Genomic DNA, 27177 nt, shown 5'->3' with positions numbered 1-27177 from the left:
CTGCACTGCCATACAGCCCCCTCTGAGGTGAAACATGGCAGCTGTTTTTGACAGTGGACAGTCACACTAACCAGCAGGTTAACTCAGGGAGTGCGGGAGAATACTATATCCAGATGGAACAGCAAGGGAAATTTTGGCCTCGTACTTAGCTAGGAGACCGCCAAGGAAACACTGTACCCTGCAGGAAGGTACCGTGTGGCACAATGCCCTGGTTTTGTGCTAGTAGATCACTCTCCTCTGGCTGAATCAGGACTGATGGAATACCCAGGGGGCACTGTGCTGGTTAGATTCCAACCGCTTGTGGTCTATAAAGATTCCTCATTAAACTTAGGGTTCTGGCTGTTGGCAATTACCTCCTGTTCCCTAAATTCCAGCCCCTCCACCCCACTGCCATGCATTGCTGCAGAATAGGCTGCATTACCAGATGGTGGGAGTGATCTGAATGTACACAAGGCCAGCGCCAATCCTGGTAGAAATCAGCACAGCTGCACTGACTGCGAGTCCAAAGATTGAGGGGACAAGTCTGTGAAATGGCTTGAGACCCTGCCGGATGAAAGGCTCTGTGGCGTGAAGGCAAGAAATCACTACACGGAGTGGCTGTTTCAGCTCATATTGGGGGCCAGGAACAAGGTGAGTCCATATTAAACAGGGAGCCTGGGCTAAGCAGAAAGGAGGGGTTGTGGGTGCAATGTGCCCCCGGCAGAAGATCAGCACAATGCTACAGCACACTAAGTGGCAGAGGCCCATGCTGAGTGTGCAAAGGGGTCAGTTTCAGCCAGAGTGACTTATGCAGCGCTTTTAGAGCCAAGTGGGTGAATGACCAGGGGAGGTGGTCATTATGAGACATCCAACCATGCCCTCAGCCCCAAGCTAACGGAGTTTTCAGTGAGTGAAAGAAGGGGGAAAGGTCCAGAGATCCCAAAGGCTTTAGGATCCTTGAAATCAATGGAAGTTGGGAACCTAAACACCTTGGAGGATCTGGGCCAAAGCCAGCATCTTGACCAGCAATAGCCTCAGCAGAAGACTGGAAAAAACAGATACTGCAGAGAGCGGTGCTGGTGGCTTGGGGAGAGATACCCTTTTGTGACACAGCTGTTCCACTGCTGTAAGGGGCGCTGTGCTGCTGGCAATGCCACCTTTCAGAGGAGCGGTCCCCAACCACTCATGACTGATAAAAACCTCTTCTTGCTTTTCACAAGAACAGAGCAGCATCAGCCTCCGCATCCGAGCAAAATTCCCACCAGTAACTGCATCCTGCTGTCCTACCTCCTCCCGCTCTCTTCTCCCAGCAAGCTGAACTAACTCCAGTGTCTTGCCTAGCTGGCTTTGAACAGCTGCTGCGTTCCACCCGAGATGGCTGCATCTCAGTGGTGATGCACAATTCCTGTATATCCAGCTAGCAGTCACATCAGTGGAGCAGTCCTGCTGCATTAATCCAGATTATACCCACAGAGCCATAACAGAGAGCAATGCTGGGTGCCTGGGGTCTGTGAAAATGCTTTGGAGGCCCTTCTAGATAATAGACACTAGCATTAGCTACGATCTTGGAAACAAGAAAACATGTAGCACTGACTTTTCCTCCAGGAGGGGCTGCAGGCTGCTTCTTAGACAGGAAAACAATGGGGGGCTAGGTGAATTATACCTGCCGAAGGTGTCTGGCAAAGCACAGACAGGCAAGGAGAGATTCAACCCTGCACTGCTCTGGCAACATATAGGGGCTGATACAGGCACCATGAGTGGCTGCGAGAGAATCCCCCCTACACAGGAACAGCATAGGCTGAGAGCCTGGGCTGCTCTAATTTACACTGGGGGCCACACTGGTCCTGCATCTGAGTCTACAGCCACCTTTGGCTCAGTGCTGGGCAGGCTGCACTTTCCTTGGACTCAGCCACTGGTCCTCACGCCAGCCTGCAGAACAAGGGGCTGCTGCTCCCAGAAGGGAGTGTTGAGAGAGAGAGGGAGAGCGCCCAGTGGGGAAAGAGCGGCAAGCGCGTGTGCCACTGTCGGGGTGGGGGAAGGTGCTCATTCAATGCATCCTCAGAAATGTGATGTGTCCGCTGGATCAAACCTGGAGCTCTCTGCGTGAAGCCCAGGGGAGACCGCGAGCATGCTCTGCTTTATTGCAGCCTGGGGGGGGACACACGCAGCGTTAGGAAAGCCCCGAATTATTAATAAATGGCTCCGTGTTCTCCTCAGTGCCCCACAGCTCTATCCCCAGCCCTGGACAGTATCTGCAACTGCAGCTAATTAGCTGCTTATCTTTTTAATGAGCTGCCTAATGATCTCGCTGCCTATCTCCCTCTCCTTTGTCTGCCCAGCGATGGATTTACCCACCTTCTGGGCTGTCGGTGTATCTAATTGCCTATCTGTCTGGCCTCATCATCATTTCTATCTGTCCATCCATCCCTCCCCCATCCCTTTCTTTCCTTCCCCTCCTACTTTTTCTCTCGCTCCATGTACAATAGCTCCAAAGAGAAAATGCTCCCTTTACTTCCTGCAGCCCCATTGGAATGCTATTCATGGCACTTCAAACAGACATCACATCTGACCATTCAGCTCCTGTACCCCCATCTTTTCAGCTCCCGCAGCCTCTCCCCTCTCTTTGGCTCACCTCCCTTATCTCCTGCCTTGATTCCCTTCACCTCTGCCTGCTTGTCCCCCACTCCCCATCCCTGCAGATCCCTTGGTTCAGGGCCAAGGGCTCCCTGGCAGCATGGCTCAGGGGGACATCATCTTGAGTTGGAAGGGAAAGGAGAGCTGCTCACCCCAGCTGTGCAGCAATCTGCTTGGGAGGGGAATCCAGGAAGGCCCTGCAGGAAGGGAAGGCAGATCTCACAGCGATCTCGCAGGACAGGGGCTAGAGGTGTCGGGGGGTAGGGATGCTGCCTGGCATTCACCCACTCAGGGGAGTGAGGGGGGCTACAAATGAATGAAGGTCTCCTTCCTTTTCTGTGTCTCTTCACCTGCCAGCCAGCCAGGGGCCCAGCTCCCACCCTGGGCCTGCATCTCACCGACTCTGGCCAAGCTAGCCCAAGGGGAGGCGTTTGGCCCAGGAGGCCTGCGAGAAAGCAGCTGATGCTAGCAACAGATGATGGAGTCTCAGGTGTACTTGATGGGGCCCCCTCCTGCAAGGAGGCAATTGGGGTCAGAGCTGAAGCAGAGCATGAAAGTGGGGGATGGAGGAGAAGTACTGTGAAGGGGCACCGGTGGAGGGGCCCCCCACCCCTTTTGCAAGCAGCAGCTCAGGGCTCTGCTGAATGAATGGCTCTCCCACACAGGCCTGCTGCAAGGAGCCAGCTCCGCTCAGACACTTGGCTCAGTTTCTTGCATGCCTGGCTCAGCGCCCCAAAGCCCTGGCACCAGGCTGGCTGCCACACTGGCTCACCTAGCCACGCTCCCTGCTCCCCCCGCGGGCCAGGCTTTGAATGGAATAATGAGAGATTAATTTGCATTAATTACAGCATTAACGCAGCACAGAGAGGCTTGGGAGCAGCAGGCTCTTGAGCGCTTCGGGATCTAGGCCCCCACTAGCCTGCGTGGACTCGGGGGGTGGGGCTCTCCATGAGAGGGAGACATCGTGGCGGGGCAGGGAAGGCACAACGTGGCAGCTGTGCTATAAAAAGCCCATCCCCCCCAGGCAGGGAGCTGAGTTAGTCTGAGTTTAATGTCACCACCACAGCAAGGAGAGAGGGCTTGCAAAATACTAGTGTGTGGACAAGGTCAGGGCAAGTCGCAGGGCCTGTGTTTGGGGAGAGTTCAAAGGCATTCAGTGTTCAACATATGGGTGTATATACATCTGCTACAAGCACACACTAGGTCCTAAGATATGACCTCCGCACCCCATGCCACATCACCATCCCAGGGATCTGAACGTACAGGGTGTGACCTCTGCATCACATCCTCTCTGCCTGGTCTGACATGCCCGGAGGATCCCCCACAAGCAAAGAGACATTTTAGGTTCCTAAAAGGCCGGAAAGGCTGCAGCTAAACTGACAGGCCTCAAGCCAGCATTGTGTCACCAAGGAATGTCTGTGGCTCTTTCCCTGCTGACCTGGAGCGACACCAGCTAGGTCTCCAAGAGGTATCTAGTCCATGGCCTCTCTGCTAAGACTATGCCAGAGAGCACCAGTTCTTGTGATGCAAGCACCTGGTGACCAGGATCTGGATTGAGACCCCCCAAACTCATTGCACATAGTGTAGCATACCACATAGCCAGCCAAGTGTCATGACATTCACTCCCTGCCACCAGAGCTAGATTCAGACTGGCCACACAGAGATCACCTTAGATCCTACTTCCAGTGGCCTGGGCATCAATGCCCTCCCTCTCGCTCTAATCCCCATGGCCCCAGCTTGCCCACTGTGCACAGAGTACCTGGATGGAGACGTCACTGTAGGAGCCCCCGATGACTCCAGTGATTGCCATGGGAATGTCATCATGAATGGCGTAGGAGCCATCAGGGCAGATGTGTTCAGAGCCATCCACTCGGGTCAGGGAGGCGCGGACAAAATCCAGAGACTGCTCCAGGGCATAGGTGTCCTTGGAGCAGGTGTCCAGGATGTGGGCCCCCAGCATGATCCCCGGCAGGATGCGCTGGTCTTTGTTGATCTCATCCAAGGCGAAGAGCATGGCCTCAAGGCGCTGGATCCCCCGGTGCTCATTGATCTTGCCACACTCCTCGTTGGAGCTGCCTTTCTCATGCACCGGGAACAGCCCCCCGATCACCAGGTCCCCTTCCGTGCTGATCTCCTTCTTGGCCACTATGCTGTAGCTGGGGTTTGGGCTGCTGGCGAGACATGTTGTGGCATGGAGCAGCCAAAGCCACAGGGGGACAGAGAGCCCCATGGCCCTGCCCCTGGGGAGTGGAGAGAGCCACCAGGCAGCACTGGTCAAAGTGATGGCCTCTGGCATGTGAGCATTGGCAACAGGTGGCTGAGTTGGAGCTGGGAGGTTATAGCACGGAGGTCAGTGGGGACCCATTGCCCGGGGAGGAGGACAAGCGCTCAGCACCTGTAGGGGCAGAGGGAGCAGATCAACAGTCAGACATCTGGAGGAAAGAGCTGCTAGGGGCCTGCCCTAGGGCTGTGACAGCAGGATGGGCAGTGGGGGTCACACCTCCACCCCAGGGCCTTGGATACCACCACTGATCCCAACGTTACCTACTTTGGGGCAACTCTATGCCAGCCTCTCACTGCATTTCAATCACTGGGGCTGTTGCTGGGACAGCCGTACGCAAGGCCAGGTCTGCTTGGCTGCCCCCCCTGCACTCCCTCACCCTCTGGGTCAGACACTTTCCTCCTTTCTCCATCGCTGTTCCCCATTCTCTATTTCACCCGCCTCCCACTGAGGCCATCTTCATCTCCCCAGTGACCCACCCACCCATGATCCCACCCCAGGAGAAGCCATCTCTGCTCAGCCTCATCAGGAGAGCTCCAGGAATACTGGCTGCTGGCCCCAGACTCTCAGGCTCTGAGATTCCCCCTCCCTACTGGGCCTCACGTTTCATTCTCTCTTTTGAGGGTCCTGGATGGGCAGGGGCAGCAGCAGTCGGGGCTGAAACCTGCCCTAGGAGACGTGCGCTCCCCTCACACCCACTAGACCAGATATTCCCTTGGGTGCTGTGACATGGCCCCTTGCCCTTCACCAGATAGGAGCCTTCCCCAGCTTTCTGCAGGGAGGGGTAGGGGGTGAGATCAGAGCCAAGAGGATGTGACACCTCCAGCAGCAGGCTGGTACTTCCAGGACAGCAGCTGTTTACTGTGGGTGCGCTCAGACTGGCCTCCAGACGGATTGTGTATTAATTAGTCTCCCTTCTAGATCTTTAGCTGGGCGGTGCATGTTCCTGTGCGTACATCCATACTCCCATGCGGATATGCGTACATCTAGGAATAGGTGTAGCGTGTATATTGGTGTGTGCGCATGATGGGTATATGTGTTGTGCAAGGCTGTATGATTGTGTGTGTACCAGTGAACATAAGCGCATGTGTGAGAGCAGATGTACATTTGCGCCAGCACATCTTTACTTGGGTCCGAAGGGGAGTGAAAAGGCAGGTGTCGGCAGGGCTGCATGCTGGGACATATTGGCTTGTGTGTGGTTGCATGTGTGCCAAAAAGCACACGTGTGGTTTCCGTGCTTGGATGTCAGGGTGTGCACCATGTACATGTAGCTCTGCTTTTAGTCTCCTCTGTGCATGCACATTAATGATTTAGCACGATAACGATTTTAGAGGGATGTTAAACCACGTGATTCAGGGTTTAAGCCAATCTCTAGCTGTTAGAGACAAGGATCAGACCTAGATAGGGAGTAGATTATCCCACATCTGCTACTGCAGGGTTCTGATATCTGCCTCTGCTATATCTGGGGCTGCCCCCCCTGAGAGACAGGACACTGGTCTAGATGTACCCTCGGCTGGATCAGAGCCGATTATCCTTATGCTCCTATCTGCGTAGTTTAGTCAGTGGGTCGACTATGCTACAAACCATAGAAAGATCTTTGTGTGGAAGCTGCCCCAGAGAGTCCGAGGGGGAGCGATCACACAGAACGGAAGCCATGGTTTCTGAGCAGAGATATTTGGGGTTTTCCAATGTATGTGTGTATATATATATTTGTACTATGTCAGTGATCTTGTGACAGGCACATGAGGACCAAGTGAGCCTGAGTATGGGATTTTGGGGCGGGGGATGGGTGAGTATTATATTCGTGTGTGGTGTGTGCACATGCATCTGGCATACATCAAGGGATGCATATACAGCTGTGGTTTGGTACGACTGTGAATTCAGACATGTGTGGTTTTTGTCTGTGTGTGCCTGTAAACACGTCTGGATTTGCAGGAGTGTGCAGATTCTCAATGCACGTAGCTCTTTCTTCATATATACACTTGACTACATACATATATAGATTTGCAAGAGTGTAGCTTCACACCTGTGCGGGTATGTTAATCCATACACACATGGCTTTTGTGTGTGTATGGATTCGTACATGCCTGGGCTCTACCTGGCGGGGGTACAGACATGCAGGGCATATCCAAGTTCCCCCCTCACTACACGTGTTCTGAATACACCTACACATGTGGTGAATACCTGTTTAATTGATTCTGTTAGCAGAGAAGAGGCAAAACAGCTCAATAGGGGACAATGATCTAATAATTGTTCAATTCTGCTTTAAATTAAATTTAATTTAAATTTGAATTAAAACAGCATTAAGAAGAAAGTGTTTCTGTTTATAGCCATAGAGGGACTTACAGAAATGATCAGAATCAATTTGACTGACCCACTGGCAGGAACTAGAAGAAAGGAGCAACCAGCCCTTCAGAGGAGAGACGTAAAGCAGGCCGAAAGCAAAGAGACAGCAAAGCGTCAATGTTGCCTCTTGCTTCTCATTTCTCACCGCTCCTAGTCAATTTCACAGTTGGACACAGCCCAAAGCAGAGACAGGGAAGGCCTGGCTCGCACCAGGATGGCAGCCTCAGGCTGTAAAAGATCCTTCCATTCCCCACCCACTGTGACGCTGGCAGGTCAGGTGCCAGCTAGTCCACACTGAACACTGACGAATGCATAGCTGGAAACCAGTCTACCTCACCTGTGTGTTAGCATTGTTAAAATAGAGATTAGATTAGCGAGATGTGTAGCCCTCCATAGCACAGAGGGGAATTCACCCACTAGGCTGCCAGCACTTGCCAAGTTTGCATAGGGGGCAGGGATGAAGGGGGCTGCTGAGGGAATGTATTGAATCAGCACCTGGTACAGCAGGGAGACTACGCTTGCCAGGCCTTGATTCATTTATTTGCAATAGTTTGGTGTTGATGGGGGCATTGCGTGGTCACTCGGATACCCTGGGTGAGCCTGAGATGAACGGACGGACAGACAGACTGACTGAGAACTTAAGGAAGCAGAGATCAGGTGCAGGCTGTGTCAGAACAAGGAAGAGAACCCAGTTCTCCCAACAGCCAGCCTTATGCGCTAACCACGGCAATACACTGTCTCGCTAGGTATTAGTTCATCACGCTCCACAGGTAGATAGATTCCAAGGTCAGAAAGGATTATATTATAATCATGTAGACTGGCCTCCTGTATAACCCATAGCACTTCCCCCGCCATAGCTCCTGTTTGAACTGCAGCTTCTCTCTGGGAAGAGCATCCAGTCTTGAATTAAAAATTGCCAGTGACAGAGAATCCACCATGCCCCTTAGTCAGCTTTTCCAATGGTTAGTCAGTCAGTGGGAAGGATTGAAGGCTCCTTGCACAGAGATGCAGGAGACACTTCGGCCTTGTAGGGCTTGCTGGGGATGTTCTGGGCCAGTTGCTCAATGTCCTGCTCAAAGAGGCAGAGCTGGGGACAAGCCAAGTATCCTGATGGAACAGCTTGGCTGAAGAGGCCACGTGGAGAGGCAGGGGGAAGGGGTGGAGAACCGTCGGCCTGGGTCAATAGCAGACAGAGGTAGAAATGGAGATGCAGACAACAGGCGGATCAGACACACTCGCTTCAGTGGGGCCAACCCCTGGGCTTACTGCTCAGCCCCCACTCGAGCAAAATCTCAGAGGGGCCTGATTCTGATCTCATCCACCCCAGCACAAATCCACTCATATTCAAAGGAGCCATGAGGGTAAATTCCTCTCTAAACCAGCACAAAGCCTGGTGCCAGGATGAAGGGGAAGATAGCTGCTGCACGAGGGAATAGCCACCATGTAGGAATGAACTATCTGCACCTCCTATCCTGACAGCACACCTCCGACCTACCCTGGAACAGCTCCTGGCAGGAGAATGCATGGGCTTTGTGGGGGCACCCAGACCAGTGAGGGGCTGTGTCCCCGCCTGTCCTGTAACCCCAGGTGCTTCTGTGCTGTGCGGCTTTGGCTCAGATCACAATGGCTTCCCCCAGCCTGGTTACCCCAACAGCCCTTCCAGTCCCGAGTCTCCCCTGCTGTGACCAGCCATTCTCACTGGACCCTCACAGAAGTTCTCTGCTTCCAAAGAGGCAGAGCGCACACCAGCCTGGTAGTTTGGCTGAGGATCTTACCTTTCAGTTTAGTACACAGCCCTGAGATGGGTTTGTAATAAAGCAAGAATAAGTTTATTAACAAGGAACAGAGATTGAAGGATCCTAAGGAAGAACAGAAGAGACAGGTACGGGGACAAGGAAAACCGACCCAGACCTGCTTTCTACTGACTTAAGCTTAATTTCAGCAAGTTATAGTCTTTGTCTAAGCATGTTTCTTACCTATGATCCATTTCCAATGACTCCGGCTTCCCGGCCCAAAGGGTCCACTTTTCCTGAACTCAGAAGGTGCTGTTCCCCTTTTGTCCCTTAAGTGGTAGATACCCCCAATGTCTTTCAGCAGTTCCTTATACCCTCAAAGTTTCTCTTTGTTTTCGAAGTCAGGGAGCCTTCCTGGGGACTCGCTTTCCATGTCCACTGTCCACCCAGGGAGCCCACACCATGTTACTTTTTGCAGTCTCCTATGGTTTTACAATATAAATGATCTTCCTGCCAATGAAGAGCCCATTACTCTTCGCCACACCTGGCATGATTTCCTATCGAGCCCAAGAGGCATTGGCCATTTTCCTTCGTCTGGAAAAGACCTAGCTGGCCTCCTTGGGACTCCAAAAGACAAATCTGAGATCATATCTGTAAGTCCACGTACAGCCTTGTTACATACATTTCACAGCGATATTAAAGACCAGCTTGTTATTACTTTTCAAATGACGTATTACAAGCCACCTTTTAATACATAGAATCTGAAGTGTATTGAGCTGGTCAGGCCAGCTGAGTTTTACTGTTAAATAGCAGGGGGCCCCTTGCCATCTGGCACCGGGGTGCTCTTAAGGTCACTGACTTAGAGCCCTGTGCTTGTGTGAGGTGGCTGCAGCAAATTCCCCCGGTGCTGTGCAGGCAGAAGGAGGCCCAGTGAAAATGGTGACTGTGGGCAGTGTAACCGCCGGGGGAAGGGGAGCATGGGAAGGAGGTGGCACCTGGCACATGGCGTCTTCCTATGGCACAAATGAAACATTCCAACAAATACATTAATTCTTTGTTTCAGTCAAATTTATTTGAGACTAAATCAAGTGGGAGGTTTCTTGAGGCTTTTTTAACAAGCATTTTCTCCCCCGTAGCCAACAGCGGGGCATTGTGTCCTCCACCCTTGAGCAACACAGTTTGTTGGTTAGCTTTTCTTTTTTACCCCTTCTTCTAATTTTAAACAGATTTTCCCCCTTCCAAATTAAGCCTTTTTTAAATTAAAAAAACGACTCTTTCTCTGCGCACAAACAAGTGCGGGGGCTGGGGAATCAAAGCCATTTGCAACAGGCAGGGATTTTTTGGCAATAACTGAAGTCTCCTTAGCGATTACTTGCCTTTTCCCAAACAACAAGAGAGTTTTGTTTCCCCATTTAAAGTCCCCTTTTAAAATCTGCGCCAGTGCCCCGCAATGGGTATTATTCAAACACATGTTCCTTCCTTGATAGGCTCATAGGTTCTATTAGCATAACCAGAAGCTCCCTGCATACAGCCAAACAGATGGACGGGGGAGGAAGGATGAAAAGGGAGGTGCGATGTCCCTGCTCTTTTCTGGAAACATGGGACCAAATTACACCTTCTTCTGCAGCAGCTGCTGCTGGTTCCTCTCAGAGATAGGACAGTGGGCTAGGCGAACCATAGGTTTGATCCCCTTGTTCCAGAGGCTTTCCGCCATGGGAAACTCTCTGAAGTAAGTGGAGTGTAAATGAGTGTACATGGGGGACAGGATTAGGTCCGGTGGTTAGTGGTAAGAAGTGGAACACAGACCGTGTGTCTACCTATTGCAGCAGCACACGCTCCCCTCAGATAGTTCCTCCAACGTGCCTCGTCACTGATCCATATCCTTGGCCTTGGCCTCTCTAAGAGGGTCCACCAGAACCAGTTGCAATGGGGAGTCTAGTGAGGCGAACAGCTGCCCATTGGGACCTGGACTGAGAACCCCAACTCATCACCCAAAGAGCCATTGGCTGCTAATGGCTTTCCGGTCACCGTCCACCGGGGCACTTTCTACTCTGGATATTTTTGAGGGAACTTTTGTATGTCGCTAAGTAACTGACTTGCTCAGAATGGAAAGGCAAAAAGTGCACTGCCAAGAGCCTGCTGGGAGGGGAGGCCAAAACCACAGCCTGCAGCGAACTGCAGCAAGGAAGCAGAGGGACGTAAGCCACTGCTGATGGCATTGAACCAGGCGTGGGATCAGGCTGGCTGGGGACAGATGCTCAAGCCAGTCCCAATGGCGGCAGCGTTCGCAGCAGCACGGGAGGTGACTACCAGAGCCAGGCCAAGGGGACAGGTGCAGTCTGAACAGCCAAACTCACGACCTACAGACTCCTCGACTAAGGTCAGAAGGGACCATTCATGATCATCTAGTCTGACCCCCTGCACATCGCAGGCCACAGAAGCTCCCTGCTCCTGTAATAGACTCCTGACCCCTGGCTGAGACCCAGGGGCTTTCTAAACCAATCAAGCATGAGCCAGTTCTTCTTACGGCTCCAGGGGCCACATTAGCATCAGTCTCTGCGCCAGGCTGGATGCCAGTGGCAGGAGGTTTAGGAAACCTCAAGGGAGTTGGATATCTTTCCTATTAACCACACTAGTGCAGGGGGAGGGGGGAGCGTGAAGGAAATTCCCATATAAAGGAACTCTGACCTTTCCCTTCAGCAAAGCTGCTTAATTACAGCTCCTCTGCCGCCTGTCTGACTGTCACACTCTCCCCATGAAGAGCTATTGTTAACTCCTGGCCCTGAGCCTAGTTGATCTTATGTTGCAGTATGTATGATTATTTCCCTAGTCCTACAACAGGCCACACCCCACCTCCTCTGCCCAGCTACCTGCTCCGAGCTGAACAGAAGGTACAACAGCCTCTAGAGACTTTCTTTCCACGGGTCTTCAGCCCAAGCCCACTGAACTCAATACAAAGCCTTCCACTGGCTTGGACGAGTCTGTTTTTACACATCAGGCCCCCAGACTATCCTAGATGTGGGTCTAAGGCTGTGAGAGGGGAGGTCTCGCTTGGAAGGTGCTAAAGACAAGTCAATGGTACATTTCTGATCTCAGGACACACTGTTGTTGAGTGTAACGACTAGGGACAATTCTGTTAATCACATTTCTAAGGTTGTGTCTAATGCAGTTCAGAAGCAGATCTGGGACAAAACCAGTGTGGACAAGTGGTCATCACTTCAATTATACGTGGAGGGCAAGAAGGCAGATGACATGAGTGTCTCCTAAAGTCTCTCTCGATCTCCTAATGCTGCAATGACTTTCCATCTTGTTAGGACAGTCAGCCAAAGGGCTGTGTTCCATTCCCTTCCTTTGAGCAATCTAGTCTCCCTTCCACTTGCTTTTATCATTTTTTTGGTCTGTATCCTTGGCATTGCGCGTAGCATCAGTTTACTGCTTCTGATTTGTCTAATGGTCCCAATAGAGAATATGAACATACAACTTCCTAAACTCACTGCTGTGTTAGCCATCGGCACAAAAATTAAGGCTTTGAGGGGGAATGGGATGCCATCAGTTTCAAATGGGTAATCAGCTAGGAATCTGGCCCTACAGAGCTGCTTACATTTTTTTTGCCGATTGTTGGAACAAGTGACTCCTCTGATCACTGTAATTGAAGCAGATTAGAGAACAAACGTCTCGGTGTTTGCAGTTTGTTTACTGGCAGCGTTTTGTGTGTCACAGTGTCATTTAGGGCCAGATTGGCACAGCCATACTCTCACTGGGTGTGATTCCGGGCTGTGTCTTTTCACAGCTCAGCACAGAACCCTGAGCCCAAGGGCAGGCAAGTAAGGTGGCTCTGAGCTATCTCTGTGCCCTCCCAATCCTGGGCTGCTCTGGGGCTTGCAGATGCCCCAGCATAATTTAGACAGCTCAGGGGGCCTAAATGAAGGCAATCTCCCAAGTCTGCTCTATGGCTGCACTGCAGCTCAGTGTCTTCACATTACGCGCACCATGGCCCTGCCCAGGACATCTCTCATCTGCCTCCAGCCTGCATGGTCTTGCATGAGAGTCCTCAGAGGACAGTTTCACAGCTGCATGCCCCAGAGCCTGTGCCAGGGAATCCTCCCAGGGATCGGACTGGGGCTTTCAGAGCCTTTTCACCTCACTCTGGCCCTTTTACTCAGTGTGGAGGGGCTGGACCAGAGGCTTTTGCCTCAGGACTTCCATGGCAGCAAAAGGTGCGGCTCAGTTTGAGTGAGGACTCACAATCGGACCTAGTCTCCATTTCTCCTATTGCTTGTGCATCTCTTGCCCACAGCAGCAAAGGAGAGAAAAGGGTCAGACCAGGAAAGAGGGATCCTCAAACCACAGCGATTGGCAGAAACACTCGGTAGTGTTGGAAACAACTTCGAAGTCATGATGAGCTTTCAAGTTCCAGTGTCTCTTTAAATCTGGTTAAACACGTGTCTATTTTCCTTCCAGGGACCAAAATTAGGATTAAATCCCAAACAACCTGATTTTCAAACATTCTGGCCATCACCACCCAGAGCCCTTTGCCATTGCCCCACCAGCTGATTGGAAAGCCAGCTGCTCAGATATTTTTATGCTAGCCTTTCAGCTTTCCTATAGCCCTTGTTCAGCTGCCCATGGAGCACTGACCGCTAGCTCCACTGGGAGTCCAGCGACTTCCTGCCACCATGCACAAATGTTAGCATTTGAAAGTTAGTGTCGGTCCTGAACACGACACCATGTCACCCACCCTGCCGATGACACTGAGAAGGGATGTCAATCTGATCACGTTTGACTCTGATTTCAACAGTAGCGCTCCTTGGGAAAAATAACAACAAAATTCCAGCTTGCAGCACAATTGCCCCTCCGGCCCCCCTCCCAAATTTCATTCCTAAAATATACATCATGGGCCAGCAGAGTGATGAGGGACATCAAGGAGCTGGGATCTGGCTCCCTCATCCTGCAGGCTGGTCTGCGCTGAACCTGGAGGGAGTTAGCACTGTCTAAGGGTGGCTCTAACTCACTGCACTTTGGTCCCTAAGAACAGAGGGGAACAGAGTTCCATCAGAATCCCTCCCCTATTCAGCGTATTCACACACTCGTCCCCTTATGCTGGGGTTGCAGGATGGCTGGTGCCGAAATCAGTTCCATGGTATTTATGCCCGAGAGGCATCCCCACTCCATCAGGGTAATTTGCAGATGCTAAGTTATTGCCAGAATCTGGCCCCTCCATGCAACCTGAGCAGTGCAAAAGGGGTCAGATCATAACAGAGAATCTGGCCGTATATATTTAACACCCCAAATACCAGCCATTTTTGCTGCGTCACTTCCCCAGATCATTTTAACACAAACGGAACGATTGAAACCTGTTAACCACACAGCCAAATAGCCACCACCAGAGAGCCAGCCATGCACACTGCATCCACCTGGATCTCCCTCCACCAACATAAGGGGCTACAGCCCATCCCAGACCTGGAGCAGCGGGATTTCCCTCTCTGGATGGGGTTTCTGTCCTGGTGTCCCTGCAAATCCTGCTCAAGGCACTGCCCGAAAGTGACAGCAGCACAACTTGGAAGCTTCAGGGGAGGCGGGCAGGAGGAATTACCATGTTTCAATACCTGGAAAGGAAACAGATGCGGGAAGTGAAAGGTGACGCGAGCTATTGATTAGTGGGTTTAATTGTTTCCCCCCCATGAGGCAGGAAGCCTATAGCGTCTGATCCAGTCGTTGTGAGTGTTAAATGCTGTCTGGAAGGCAGCCAGCAGAAGCTGGCTGAAATTATCTAAATCCAACACATCAAGCCCCTGAAGTGAGAACAGCATGGTGGCGGGTATAATTTGGGTGATGCAGAGCAGATGAGCCAAAGGATCCTACACATGCACTTCCTTGGCATCTGTCGCCGGGGTGGGAGCCACCCCTATCTCCCCTCAATCCCACTTTGGTTAAAGTGCTGTTGCATCTCCATTTACACTATGGGACGACGGCAATAAACATTTGAGACTCCAGCTCTCTTGCTTGCTGTTTCTCAAATCAGTCATGTGGTGTTGGTCCTCTCCTGGCGATGGACGAATGCAAGCACTTTGGGACAAGACTTTCCACATGGGAATTTAAAATTTGGCTTCCACAAATAGTCTCATGAGAGGCTATCCACTTATATAGTAAGGGTTGCCTGATCCTTCCCATTATAAGATCCTGTTTTCAGTTGCCTCTTTGCCAAACTTCAAGCATTTGGGCTGAAATTTCCCATGCCAACATCAGCAAAAACAGTCCAGCCATTTCTGAGAATGAGGCTAGAGCAAATACATGGTTTTACCCAGGTTGAAAAAATCCTGATGCCCTTTTCTTTGAGACGTTTTAGCATCCCACCCTTTAGAGCAGGGATTTGATATTCGGCAAAGTGGTGGCCTTTGCATCACGGATGTGCCTTTTGCCATCCCGGTGAGAATGCACCCAAATTTGGCCAATTGATAAGCCTTAAAAAAAAAAAAGTCACAGTTCACACATGCTCAGTGGAGACTTGCTAGAACTTCGCTAAAGTCCATCCTAAGGTACATATGCCATCCTCAGTCACTGGCCATGCTCCAGCCCAGGGGTGAAGCTGGATTTTCCCTGCAATTGCAGCTCTGGGCTACTGCAGACCAGGCTGGGCTCAGGCACTGGAACTGAGAGCAGGGAGTCTGTTGGAGATCCCCCTGCTGGGCTCGGACAGCACAGAGGAGGATTTGACTTGAATACAGAGGGGACAAGTGCCTGAGCTGGGGGAGAGGGTGCAGTGGGGGGCAGATTGGGAGAAAAGGCCTAGAGGAGGGGAGCGGTGGGGGGAGGGAGGGACTGGGACTGGAAACTGGTGATTGGGAGGGGGACACAGACTGGGAGTTAGGATGGAGGGAAGCTGAGAATGGTTAGGAAAGGAGACAGAGTGGGAGTCAGGTCGGGAAACAGGGGCAGTGGATCGGGAACGAGTGGGATGGGGGAGATTGAGATCAAATGAGGAGTCAGGGGAGACTCGGGTGGCTGGGGCAAGGAGACTTGAACCCAGTGGGGGAAGGAGCTATGGGGGAAGGGAGATAGATCTGATGAGAAGCCAGGGTTTGGGGGAGAATGGGGAGTGGTAGGGCAAAGAAACTGGGACAAGAAGCTGGCAGAGGAGAGGAAGGGTTGTCACGGAGTCACCGGGCGATGCTCTGGAACTACTCCCTATGAAGCCAGACAGGACTCTGGGGGAGCCTCCTCTCCGTGAGCAGACTGTCTCCAGGGCAAAAAGCTCACACAGCTTCCACCTTCCTGGGTCTGACCTCGGAGCATTCAGCATCTCCTTCCACACCATGTGCTTCCCCCAGCAAGTCTTCCCCGGCGGGGCTCCTGTGGAAGCCAGACAGTTCTGCACCCCAATTCCACAGTCAGATGTGACTCTCAGCCAGCCAGTAAAACAGAAGGTTTATTAGATGACAGGAACATGGTCTAAAACAGAGCTTGTAGGTACAGAGACCAGGACCCCTCAGTCAGGTCCATCTTCGGGGGGGCAGGGAGGCCAGAGGCCCATCTGGCCCTCTCTCCATTTCCCCAGCCAGCTCTCAACTGCATCCGATGAAGTGAGCTGTAGCTCACGAAAGCTTATGCTCTAATAAATTTGTTAGTCTCTAAGGTGCCACAAGTACTCCTTTTCTCTCTCCAGCTGTCTCCCCCTGCTTCCCCCTGACTCCTCCTCCAGCCTTTGTCTCTTTCCCCGGTCAGGAGGTCACCTGGTCTCTTTGTTCTCCAACACCTTCAATTGGTACTTTTGTAGGGGTTGCAGAGGAGAGGGGCCCAGGCCATCAGTTGCCAGGAGACAGGATGTGGCCATTCTCTGTGCAGACCCCTGCACACATCTGTCCTCTAGGGCTCTGCAACAATCATACACCCTTATCCCACCACCTAGATCCTTAAGAACTGCATAGGGGAAACTGAGGCACTCCCACACAGTATTCAGAGAAACCATTGAGAATATTCCCACTTTGTCACAGGGGTGGGGCAGAGAAATTTAAATAGATCAGATGAGGAACTTGTGGAAGGAGACTGGGACTGGAGGCCAGGTGGGGAAGGAGAGAGACAGATCAGCTGATGAGCCTGGATGGAGGAACTGAGACCAGCTGGGCAAGCAGACTGGGGTTAGGGGTGGAAGTTTGGGAGAGGGGTAGGGTGACTTGGACTGAGAGGAGAAGCTTGAGGAATGGAGACTGGGACTGCCTAGGTGAGACTGGATTGAGGAGCCAGGGTGGGGAAGATACAGGACTGAGACAAAGACAAGCTGAGGGGACAGGGCCGAAGGGGTCAAGCTTGGTGAGGAACAAGTAGAAGAATCTGTGACCACTAGAGAACACTGCCCTCTGGAGCCTGGAATGAAACCCAGGAACCCTGAGTCCCACCATTTGTCTGCTGACAGCAAGTGTCTGGGAAACCCACTGGCAAGAGGCCCCAGTGCTGGTCCACTTAGAGGATAGCAATACTAGCGCCCGGACCTCACTGGGGGTGAATGAGAGTTGTGCAGAGAAGGAAATGGTCCGTCGTGGAAGTCTGAAGGTGCATAGTGAATCAGACAGAGGACTGCAGGGAGAGAAAGGAGGGGCTCATTGTTAAGATGGGTGTATGCTGCACTGGAGAACTGGATTCTAACCCTGCCTCTGCCACAGAGTTCCTGTGTGATGCTGGGCAAGTCACTTGAATCAAGCAGTTCACACATGGTCACTGTGTGCTTCTCACTCCAGAAGCGCTAAATACCACAGAGAACTCCGAAATAATCAGCCCCTCGGCCTCTCGTCACCCAACATTAGTAGATACTTTTGACCTTAATCCGTCTTTGACCTTAATCAGTTCCCCATCTGTAAAATGGGAACAATACCCCCTCCTCTTAATGAATGTTTGCAACGTCCTCAGTGATGAGCACCCCAGCACAGCCCATGAGATGACCCATAATGCTGGCTTCAGAGCAGTGTCTGAACAGTGTGCAGTCAATAAGGCAGGGGCCACACTGAACAACGTGGAGAGAAAAAATATGAAACAGCTGCTCATTCAGTGAGCACCTTCTAATCCAGTGGTTGTCAATAGGTGGACTGCGGGCCAAATCCGGACCTCCAGACGCTTTTGAATGGACCCCAAAATCTTTTTATTTACTTCTTATTATCATTATTAGGTTTTTTATTATGATTTTCTCTGGAGTCTGGATCTTGACCAAGAAATTTGGACCGTAACAAAAAATAATTCACTACTCCTGCTCTATTCTGGGCCCTGAATGAGGCAGGGGTCCAGTGGGAAAAAAACAGTATGAGATCATGTCGTTAAAGGTTGTAGGATAATGTATACACACAAGGAAGCTGAATTCAAGTTGCACTGGCAACCTTCATTCATGCATTTGCTAACTTTCCAGGGCTTGACTTGGCAACCATACCAATGTTCTTTTAACCTAGTTCTGTGTGTGTGTGTGTGTGTGTGAGAGAGAGAGAGAGAGAGAGAGATATTACATGCACACGCACACCTACAAGCTGAGGATTTGTCCCACTGTCATAGGGTTATTTCTCTAGGGACACTGGTAAGCCAAGTGCCAGAGCTGCCCAAGGCCTAGGCATCAGCTGAGACCCAACAAACTCACTGCTGGAAACCAGGATGACTCACCCGTGTATTAGTCTAGATCAAAGTGATTGTTAAATATATCAGAATGTATTTGGTGTTCAAACTTCATGAAAACTAATGAGACACTGCATGCCTTGTTTTCACTTAGCCATATCCTATTAGACTGTCCCAGCCCATGTTTACATTGTGTACACCCCTGTATCTAGCAGCGTTGTCTTTGGTGTGAGATCTGGGCTAGAAATTGATCTGGGTGAGTGACTGGTCTCTTGGGACTGGGTGCAACCTGAATATTTTGTGATTTTTGGTGTGACTATTTATCAATGTCCAGCCTGCCTGGTTGGCAAGGAGTGCCTAGGGGACTGGCTGTGACTTCATGTTAAGACTATTGCAGGACGTTGGGAGTTTGCATTTGGTACTGGGTTGGTGAAATCTAATTCTAGAACATACCACCAGTTTGGGGCATTGGCTCTGCTTTTGACAGTCTGCTCTGTGGTAGGCACTCACGGTCATGAGCTACTCCACACAGCATAACACACCATACCCCAGCTGAACCAAGCCACGACAGGATCTGAGTCCCTGCCCTGATTCACTGCACCCCCGTACCTGCCCACCTTGACTTTCCCTCCCTGCCCCATCTAAAGAGGACTGAACAGGGAGGACTGAGTCCAGGAGTTCCTAGGTGTTTACCTCAGTCTCTCTGTGGAGAACTCTGGGCAGGAATGAGGGTCCCCTACACCAGGATACTCCCAACTCACTTGTCACCCTCTTAACCCATAATCACGTAGCCACATATACAATGTATTTACACCAAAACCATTTCCTTGGGGATTAATGAATCCTGCACAGTGTCAACAAACAGCTTGGACAAGCTTCTGTGCATCAGTCTGGACTTTACAACAAGTTCACGAGTCTGGGGTTTCGTTCCTGGACCTGGACGTGCTGCCGGAGGCATGCCCCCAGGATGAGTTTGGACTCTGTGTGCCAGAACCCGTGTGCCACCCTTGTTCTGGCCTCCTGGTCTCCACGTCCCCCTCTGGATCTGCTACTTGAGGGTCTCTCAACAGACTTTGGGAAAGGGGTCATCTCTCCCTCTCCCCTAGACCAGCGCACATGAGAACAGGAAACTCAACCCACCACTGTTACACTGATGCTTCTCCGGCTGCTGCCCTGGCAGCCTCAGCTCACATGGAGGACAGGCCCTGAGCTCTCGATTCACCTCATCAGTCAATCCAGCTGACTAGAGCACTAGCTTCTTCCTGGTGGCCTGGGGACTTGTCAGCCCTATGATCCTGACTTCTTATCAGCCCTTCCCCTTTCTCCTGGTATTGGGAGAGGGCCAACCAAGAAAAACCCACTAAATCTCAGTATGGGATCAACTGCCCCTTGCACACTCATAGTCGGTAAGACTCAGTGGCTGAAATGTTCATGGAAAACAAGCAGACCCAAAATGGCTGAAGCTAATTCAGTTACAAATTCAAATAAATATTTCCAGGAAATGATTTCCAGATTTTGTCCAGCTCTACCAGCAAGTTTCTAACGCTGGAAGAAAGCTTGCAATATATCAGAGCCTGGCTGCTGGGCTATCTCTGTGTTGCCCTTGTCAGAATCCATCCATTTTGAATGGCTAATGGTGAGTGATTGGCAGAGCTGGGTCATGCCATGACAAGGATTTCTGTGGACGATTTTGACAGATGCCTGGAATCCCCCCTCCTCCCCCCAGCTTTTTGTGAAAATTATTTTCCCAGATGTTTGAGTTTTCCCATGAAAATGTTAAAACCAACAATTGTTTGGGTTTTGGTAAATATATTACCCCTCATTTTCACTAAAAAACAAAAATAAAAAAGTCCATTTGGGGGTTTATTTGCTGAAAAAACAAAATTTGGAACAAAAAAAGTTTTCTTGTAAAAACCCACAAATTAATTTTGAAAAAAAAGGCCATTTTTCACTTTAAAAAGTTGACAACACTTCTGCCCAAGTCGAATTAATTAATTAGATAATTATTCGCCTTGTGCAGACTAGAATGAGGCACCGTCACTGGTCTCTCTGTTAGCTCTGATCTCACCTCCACAGACGTTAATGGGAGGTTTGCCAGTGGCTTCAGTAGGAAAAGTTCTATGCCAGGGCTCATTCATCTAGGGCTGGTGAAGGCTCCCCTGGTCGGAGCAAGTCAGGATCAGAGCTGGGAAGACACTGCAATCCAATGCAGTGTTTCAATGGATTGACTTCACCTGGGGCAGTGAGACCATTCCCCGCCCATAGATCCCTGCAACCAAGTGTCATTGGTAGGAATGATGAACGTTAATGTCACACATGCATGCGTGTTCACACGCCAGAGGTATGCATCCAATCAGGGGACAGAAGTGATACCATGTGACATCTGTCCATTCACAGCACTCAACGCAGCTGAAATGGAGGAAACTCACAGGCCCAGCGCAAGGTCCAGACCCCACTTCATTCCCTCATAAGCCTTATTTTCAGGGCTTGAGCAGTGCCCTGTCCTTGTCCAAGCACTCCGCACTGGGATGCATTCTACCTGCAGCCAGCCCGATGCACTCAGAGACCTTGCCCTTACCAGCCCTCCCACGTAAAGGGAGCTTGCAGAAAACCAAACAAACCCACAAACAAAACCAACCAAAAAAACCTCACCACTGAATAACTTCAAGCAAAAAATGAATGCAAGGCAATGGTATTTGCTCATGGTGATTCCTCAAGCAGGAGAAGAGGATAAATTCATCAAATGCATTATTCATGGAGAGCCCTTCACTGCTCACTCCCTCCCCACTGCTTCCTCTCGCTCGCTCAGTGTCTGTGTTACAGTCTAGCGTTTGAATGCTTGACTAGGGGAGTCAGGAGACCAGGCTTCTGGTCCTGGCTCTGCCACTGCTGTGCTGTGTGAGCACGGGCAAGTCCCTTCCCCTCTGTGCCTCAGTTTCCCCAGCAATGCTTTGCCTGTTCAGACTGTAAGCTCCTTGGTGCAGGGGCTGATCTCAGAAGGGACTTCCTGGTGCAACTATAATACACATACAAACCATTTAGCTTCTAGGTACCCTCTGGTTAGGCCATGCCTGTGTTCCCCACGGTACAGAAGGGCTCATCCTCCCTTCCCAGCTTACAGACCACTGCTAGTTTACCACTCTGTCTGGCCTCTTGCCGTCTGAATGCGTAGAACCACTGCAAAGTTCCCACAGCGTGCCTGGGGGAGCCATGACTCCCTAGCCCTGCAGACCACCTGCTCTGGCCCCGGTGTGTATCATGGCCACTCAGTTCGTTAAACAGAACACTCCATTTGGGTTGTTTGTGGCGGGGGGGAGCTGTTTCCCGCCAGTGAGATTCCAGCAGAGAACGGCAGGACTGTTCCTGTCAGCTCCCAGCAGAATCACACACCGCCAGAGGAAAGCGCAGCACACGGCTCAGAGCACTGACACAGCCAAAACCCAGCTCTCCCCCTCCCACTGGCTCCCTAGCCTGTCCCTTGCTTTTACCAGCCCTCCCTTTCTCCAAGGCCAGCCCTGGACAGGAGAGGGTAGGAGCGCTGCCAACAAAGAGCATATTGGGCTGCATAAGTAGGGGCATTGCCAGCAAATCGAGGGACGTGATCATTCCCCTCTATTCAGCACTGGTGAGGCCACACCTGGAGTATTGCATCCAGTGTTGGGCCCCCCACTATAGAAGGGATATGGACAAATTGGAGAGAGTCCAGCAGAGGGCAACGGACGTGACTAGGGGGCTGGGGCACATGACTTATGAGGAGAGGCTGGGGGAACTGGGGTTACTTAGACAGAAGAAAAGAGTGAGGGAGGATTTGATAGCAGCCTTCAAGTACCTGAAGGGGGTTTCAAAGAGGATGGAGGTTGTCTGTTCTTAGTGGTGGCAGTTGAGAACAAGGAGCAATGCTCTTAAGTTGAAGTGTGGAAGTCTAGAAAACACTATTTCACTAGGAGGGTGGTGAAGCACTGGAATGCGTTACCTAGGGTGGTGGTGGAATCTCCTTCCTTAGAGGTTTTTAAGGTCAGGCTTCACAAAGCCCTGGCTGGGATGATTTAGTTGGTGTTGGTCCTGCTTTGAGCAAGAGTTTGGACTAAATGACCTCCTGAGGTCTCTTCCAACCCTAATCTTCTATGATTCTATGAAATGCCCATTTCCATGGCAGGAGCTGGCCTGTGGCCATAAACACCTTCACCCTGTGCCAGTGGGAGTCAGAAAGTTGGGTTGGGAGGTAAGATCTAGAGGATTCAGACTGTCTATGGTATGCCCTCAATGCACTCTGAGATGCAACTGCAGCATGTGTAGACATCCCTGAGCTAGCTTTGATCCAGTTACTGGAACATCATCAGGGAAGCTGCATGCCACTGAAGTACCTACCCCAGGTGTCCAAACCATGCTGGCACAGCTTCACTGTCACTGGAGCTAGCTGGATCACAGCTAGCTTGGGTATGTTGAGAGATGCTATTGTCACATCTCGAATTGCAATGCAGATGTACCCCATAAGGTCAGCCTAGCATGATACCTACATGGGGAACAAATATGTGATGATGGGCTCTTCAGTCTAGCAGAGAAAGGTAGAACGTGATCCAATAGCTGGAAACTGAAGCTAGATACATTCAGACTGGAAATAAGGTTAAGTTTTTAACAGTGAGGGTAATTAATCAAGGGGCGGGGCAGATTTTTCAGTCGAGATTGGAGGTTTCTCTAGAAGCTCTGCTCTAGAGGTTATTTTGGGGCAGTTCTCTGGCCTGTGCCAGGCAGGAGGTCAGATTAGATGATCACATAGTCCCTTCCGGCGTTAGCATCTATGAATCTCTCCCAGGACAATTGTCAGAGGGGTGGCATCTAAACACCCAGTGCCAGCCTGCTCTATTCTCTTCATTTAGATGCCCAGCTTCCTGGTACCTATGCTGACTTCTTTAACTCATGGGCAATGCTTTTATCCAGCACCCCTCCCCACCACACCATACACTCCAAAAGAAGAGGAGTTACTGTGCCTCAGTTTACCCATCTGTATAGTCATACTCCCATCATACTCAGCCTCCTTTGCAAAGTGCTTTGAGATCCATGCATGAGAAACACTGTTTGAGTGCTAAGCCTAATACATGACGATCTATTACACCTATGCAGCAGACAATGCAGTGAACCAAGCCTCTGGCCCTGCTTGCCCTTCTCCTAGAGATATTACATGCACACAGACGATCCCAAAGGAATCCTGCGCTCAGCTAGGAGTGGAGTCTCTGCCTTCCTCAAACTTCACACCTCCCCATTTGCTGTGCTGTTTGTTTACATGCACTCTGAGTTGCAAACACCTGCTCAGCTCACCCCCAATCACACGCCTTTCGCACTCCTTGCTGTTTACACATTTTCCCTACAAGGCTTGTCAATAATAAATGTTTACAACTTGCTAACAGGCAGCTCTCCACCGGCTCCCCCCTCAACCCTCCCGGCGCACACTCCTCCCAGGAGCTGGGCATGTCACCACGTTCTATAGCACAAAGGAAACACCAGCCAGCTGAACCGTCCAGAGCCCAGGTACTACCCTTGCGTTGTCTTCAGGTGGATACTGTACTTCCAAGAGGTGATCTTGTTGGGAGATACTGGAGCAAGTTTTCAAAGGAGGGTGCAGTGGTTGCACCCCCACTTTGTGTGGCGCTCTGTCCCCCTCTAGCAGTGGCTGGGCCACAGATAGAGGTCAAGTAGCCTGCAACAACCTTGGCTAAGAGGACTGGTCCTTCAGCTCACTCAATATAGGCTTTAAGATCCAGAAATCCTAGGTTCAGTGCCAGCTGCCAGTGACTCACACAGGGATGAGTAAAACCATAACACCCTCACGTGTGTGTAGACAAACTGGGATTTGCACCCACAAGTGGGGTGGATGCGGTGCAATGGAACAACTAGCCACCAAGTTACCGAGCTGTAGAGGAGGTTGAAAAATGGCTTTAAAAGGAAAAATGGCTTCTTGACCAAAATGAAAATTTTTTGCAGGATTTTCAATCAACATTTTCCTTCCTGGCCCACAAACAAGAAGCTCTCAGCTGAAAATCTTCCAAGCGGAATATTTCAGTTTTTAAAAAACATCATTTGGTTTCTGAAAACCCAAAGCCTTCCCTGAATGCTAAACACATTGACAAAAGCAGGTTTTGAAACCTGAAAACACATCCATTTTCCATCAAAATAAAGGAACATTTTTTGTAGGGAATTTTTTTTAATTAATTTTTTTCAAATTTCCTGGTTAAAAATGGATGGGGGCCTTTTCCAGGCAGCTCTTCTCTTTTGCAGCCATTCACCCGCTAGGGGCAGGAAACAGCAGCAGCAGGACAGCAAACACGAGTGGAGAACAGAAGCTGACCAGAAGAACGCCCTTCCTGGGTCTTTGTGAAATGAAAATGATGGATCTCCCAGGATTTGATGGTTTAGCCACAGCAAATCCTACATCTTGGCAGGGGATTAAACCAGATGACCTTTGCAGTCCCTTCTAACCCTTTGGTTCTAGGATTTCTCTCCGATTAGCTTTTCTTTCTCCTCTATACCCCACTTTTCTCCCTCATTCCTGCATCTCTCCTCATCCTGCAGCTTCTCTTTTTCCCTCCCCACCTCTTCCTTCTTCTCTCCAACCTGAATCCTCTTCCCTCACATGCTTGAATGCAAGGAGCTGGCAGCAGACTTCACTGCTCTCCGCTTCTAATGCTGTAAACACTCATGTGGACTTGTCTACACACAAAGGGTGTTGCCTTTAATAATATTGGGGTAGTTTAAGCAATACAACCCCATCATGTGGAGGTAGTGATGCCAATACAACAGTGCATAGAGGAAGGAGCAATCACCTATACTGGGATAAGGCCCCCCCTGAATGCCAATATAACACGTCCACACTAAAGGCTGTACTGGCATAAGTTTATGGGCAAGAAATCTCACCCTAAGGGAAAGAGTGATCTGGGTATGAAACCCATGTGTGGAGCAGGCCAGTTGTAAATGATAAACTGTGTCAGCACTTTAGCAGTAACATGAAACAACCATGGACCAAGCAAGATGACCGCAGCCAGTTTGGATTCTCCTTGGTATCGGATTTAGATTATTGTGAGCGGGACAAACCCCGAGGAACTTGCCCAGCCAGCCTCTCACTGCCACTGTGGGCTGGAGGGGACTTCTGCAAGACCTCTCCAAGCTGTCAGTCTTCTACCATGACCTCCTCCAAACCTGGAAGCTGTTCTCGGCAACCAGGTCCATTGTGGCCACCAAGGGAGTGGACCTCCTCGCAGAGCCCCTGGTACACAACCCCTATCTTCATGTGCAGGTGGCACAGTCAGTGCACCAGAGGCTGGTCCTGGCAGAAACCACCAGAATTGGAGACCTCCTGGACTATGACAGGGGGGACTGGGTGGATCCCTGAGCACTCGGTCAGTGCATGGGGCTCTCCACCATCCTGACCTCCCTGCGCATGTTCCAGGAGCTGGGGGCAGACTTGTCGCCCACCTCTCGGGTTTTTCTTGAGCGGGTACTGCAAGAGGGTGCTCCCCACCCACCCCTCACCCCAGACCTTCCGGACCTTTTCATCTGGCCCCTGTCCCACAAGCCCTCCTGGCTCTCTCCCTTCCACAATCCCAAACCGTGCCAAGGAAACAACTGTACACACTCGTGCTCCACACATTTCACTTCCTCACCTTTGTGTACTGCCCTGATACCACCTGGTGGGACTATTTACCACCTTTGGAGGGTGAGGAACTCCAGTGGGCCAGCCTCTATTCCACCCTGGTCCCACAACTAGCTGGGGATATTGGTTGGCAGCTCCTCCATGGAGCCGTGAGCTTGGGTGTGTACCTGGAGCAGTTCACCCCCATCCCTGCCACCTGCCCCTCTAGCGGCGTGAAGGGAAACCCTGGCACATGAACCCTTATCTTGAATGCGCTAGGTTGCAGCCCTTATTCCAGTGCCTCTAGAACCTCCTGTTGAGGTTCTGGTTGCACTTTTTCCCCACCTGTTTATATTCGCACACCCTGTCCGTGGCGCCACAAAGTCACGAGACCTCGTCGTCAACCTCCTCCTGGCCCTGGCCAAAGTGGCCATTTTCAACACCAGGAGGAAGATACTAGATGGGCGGGTGCTCTGCAACTGTGGGGCCTATTTCCGCTCTTCCCTGGTCTCACACATCTGGGCAAAGTCCCTCTGGGCATCCACTGGCTCCCTAGACAGCTTTGAGGAGCAATAGGCACTGTCTGGGATTCTCTGCTTGGTGTCCCTCTCTGGATCCCTAGTTTTGAACCTGTGACCTTCATTCCTGATCCTGTTATTCATTAGTTGTTCCCTGTATTAAGTTGGTTCCTGGGTCCAGCGGTCCCTCCCGCAAGGCTGGGGAAGGGGTCTTTAGATGTGGGTGGGCTTGTGCCCACCCACCTCCCAGGATTCTAAAAGGCCACTGTGGGCTTTACAGAGCCCATCGCCAGCCCTCACCACGCAGCATGAGGGTGGTTCCCTCTGGCTGTTCTAACTGGATGGCAGGGCCAGCCCCGGGCCCCGCACTGACTCATCAGCTCCCAGGGCAGCCTGAGACCCCTCCAGCCTAGGTCCAGCAGGGCAGGAAACTCACTGCCTGATTGCCTCCCCTCCAAGGCCTCAGTCCCACAA

The 27177-nt window shown here is 51.1% G+C and overlaps 1 protein-coding gene across 1 annotated transcript in view; it reads right to left on the bottom strand.

The window, feature by feature from the left end:
• The window catches only part of GRM2 (glutamate metabotropic receptor 2), a 72476-nt gene that overhangs the window by 32329 nt on the left and 12970 nt on the right, over positions 1 to 27177 (bottom strand). Inside the window, exon 2 of the mRNA XM_038411475.2 lies at positions 4373 to 5008. Coding sequence (XP_038267403.1) covers positions 4373 to 4909 — 537 coding nt within the window. The 5' untranslated portion in view covers positions 4910 to 5008. The remainder of the gene's footprint in view (positions 1 to 4372; positions 5009 to 27177) is intronic.

The sequence above is a fragment of the Dermochelys coriacea genome, chromosome 7 (assembly GCF_009764565.3).
Source record: "Dermochelys coriacea isolate rDerCor1 chromosome 7, rDerCor1.pri.v4, whole genome shotgun sequence".
In the NCBI taxonomy this organism is placed as follows: domain Eukaryota; kingdom Metazoa; phylum Chordata; order Testudines; family Dermochelyidae; genus Dermochelys; species Dermochelys coriacea.
This window is presented reverse-complemented; position numbering and strand designations above follow the sequence as displayed.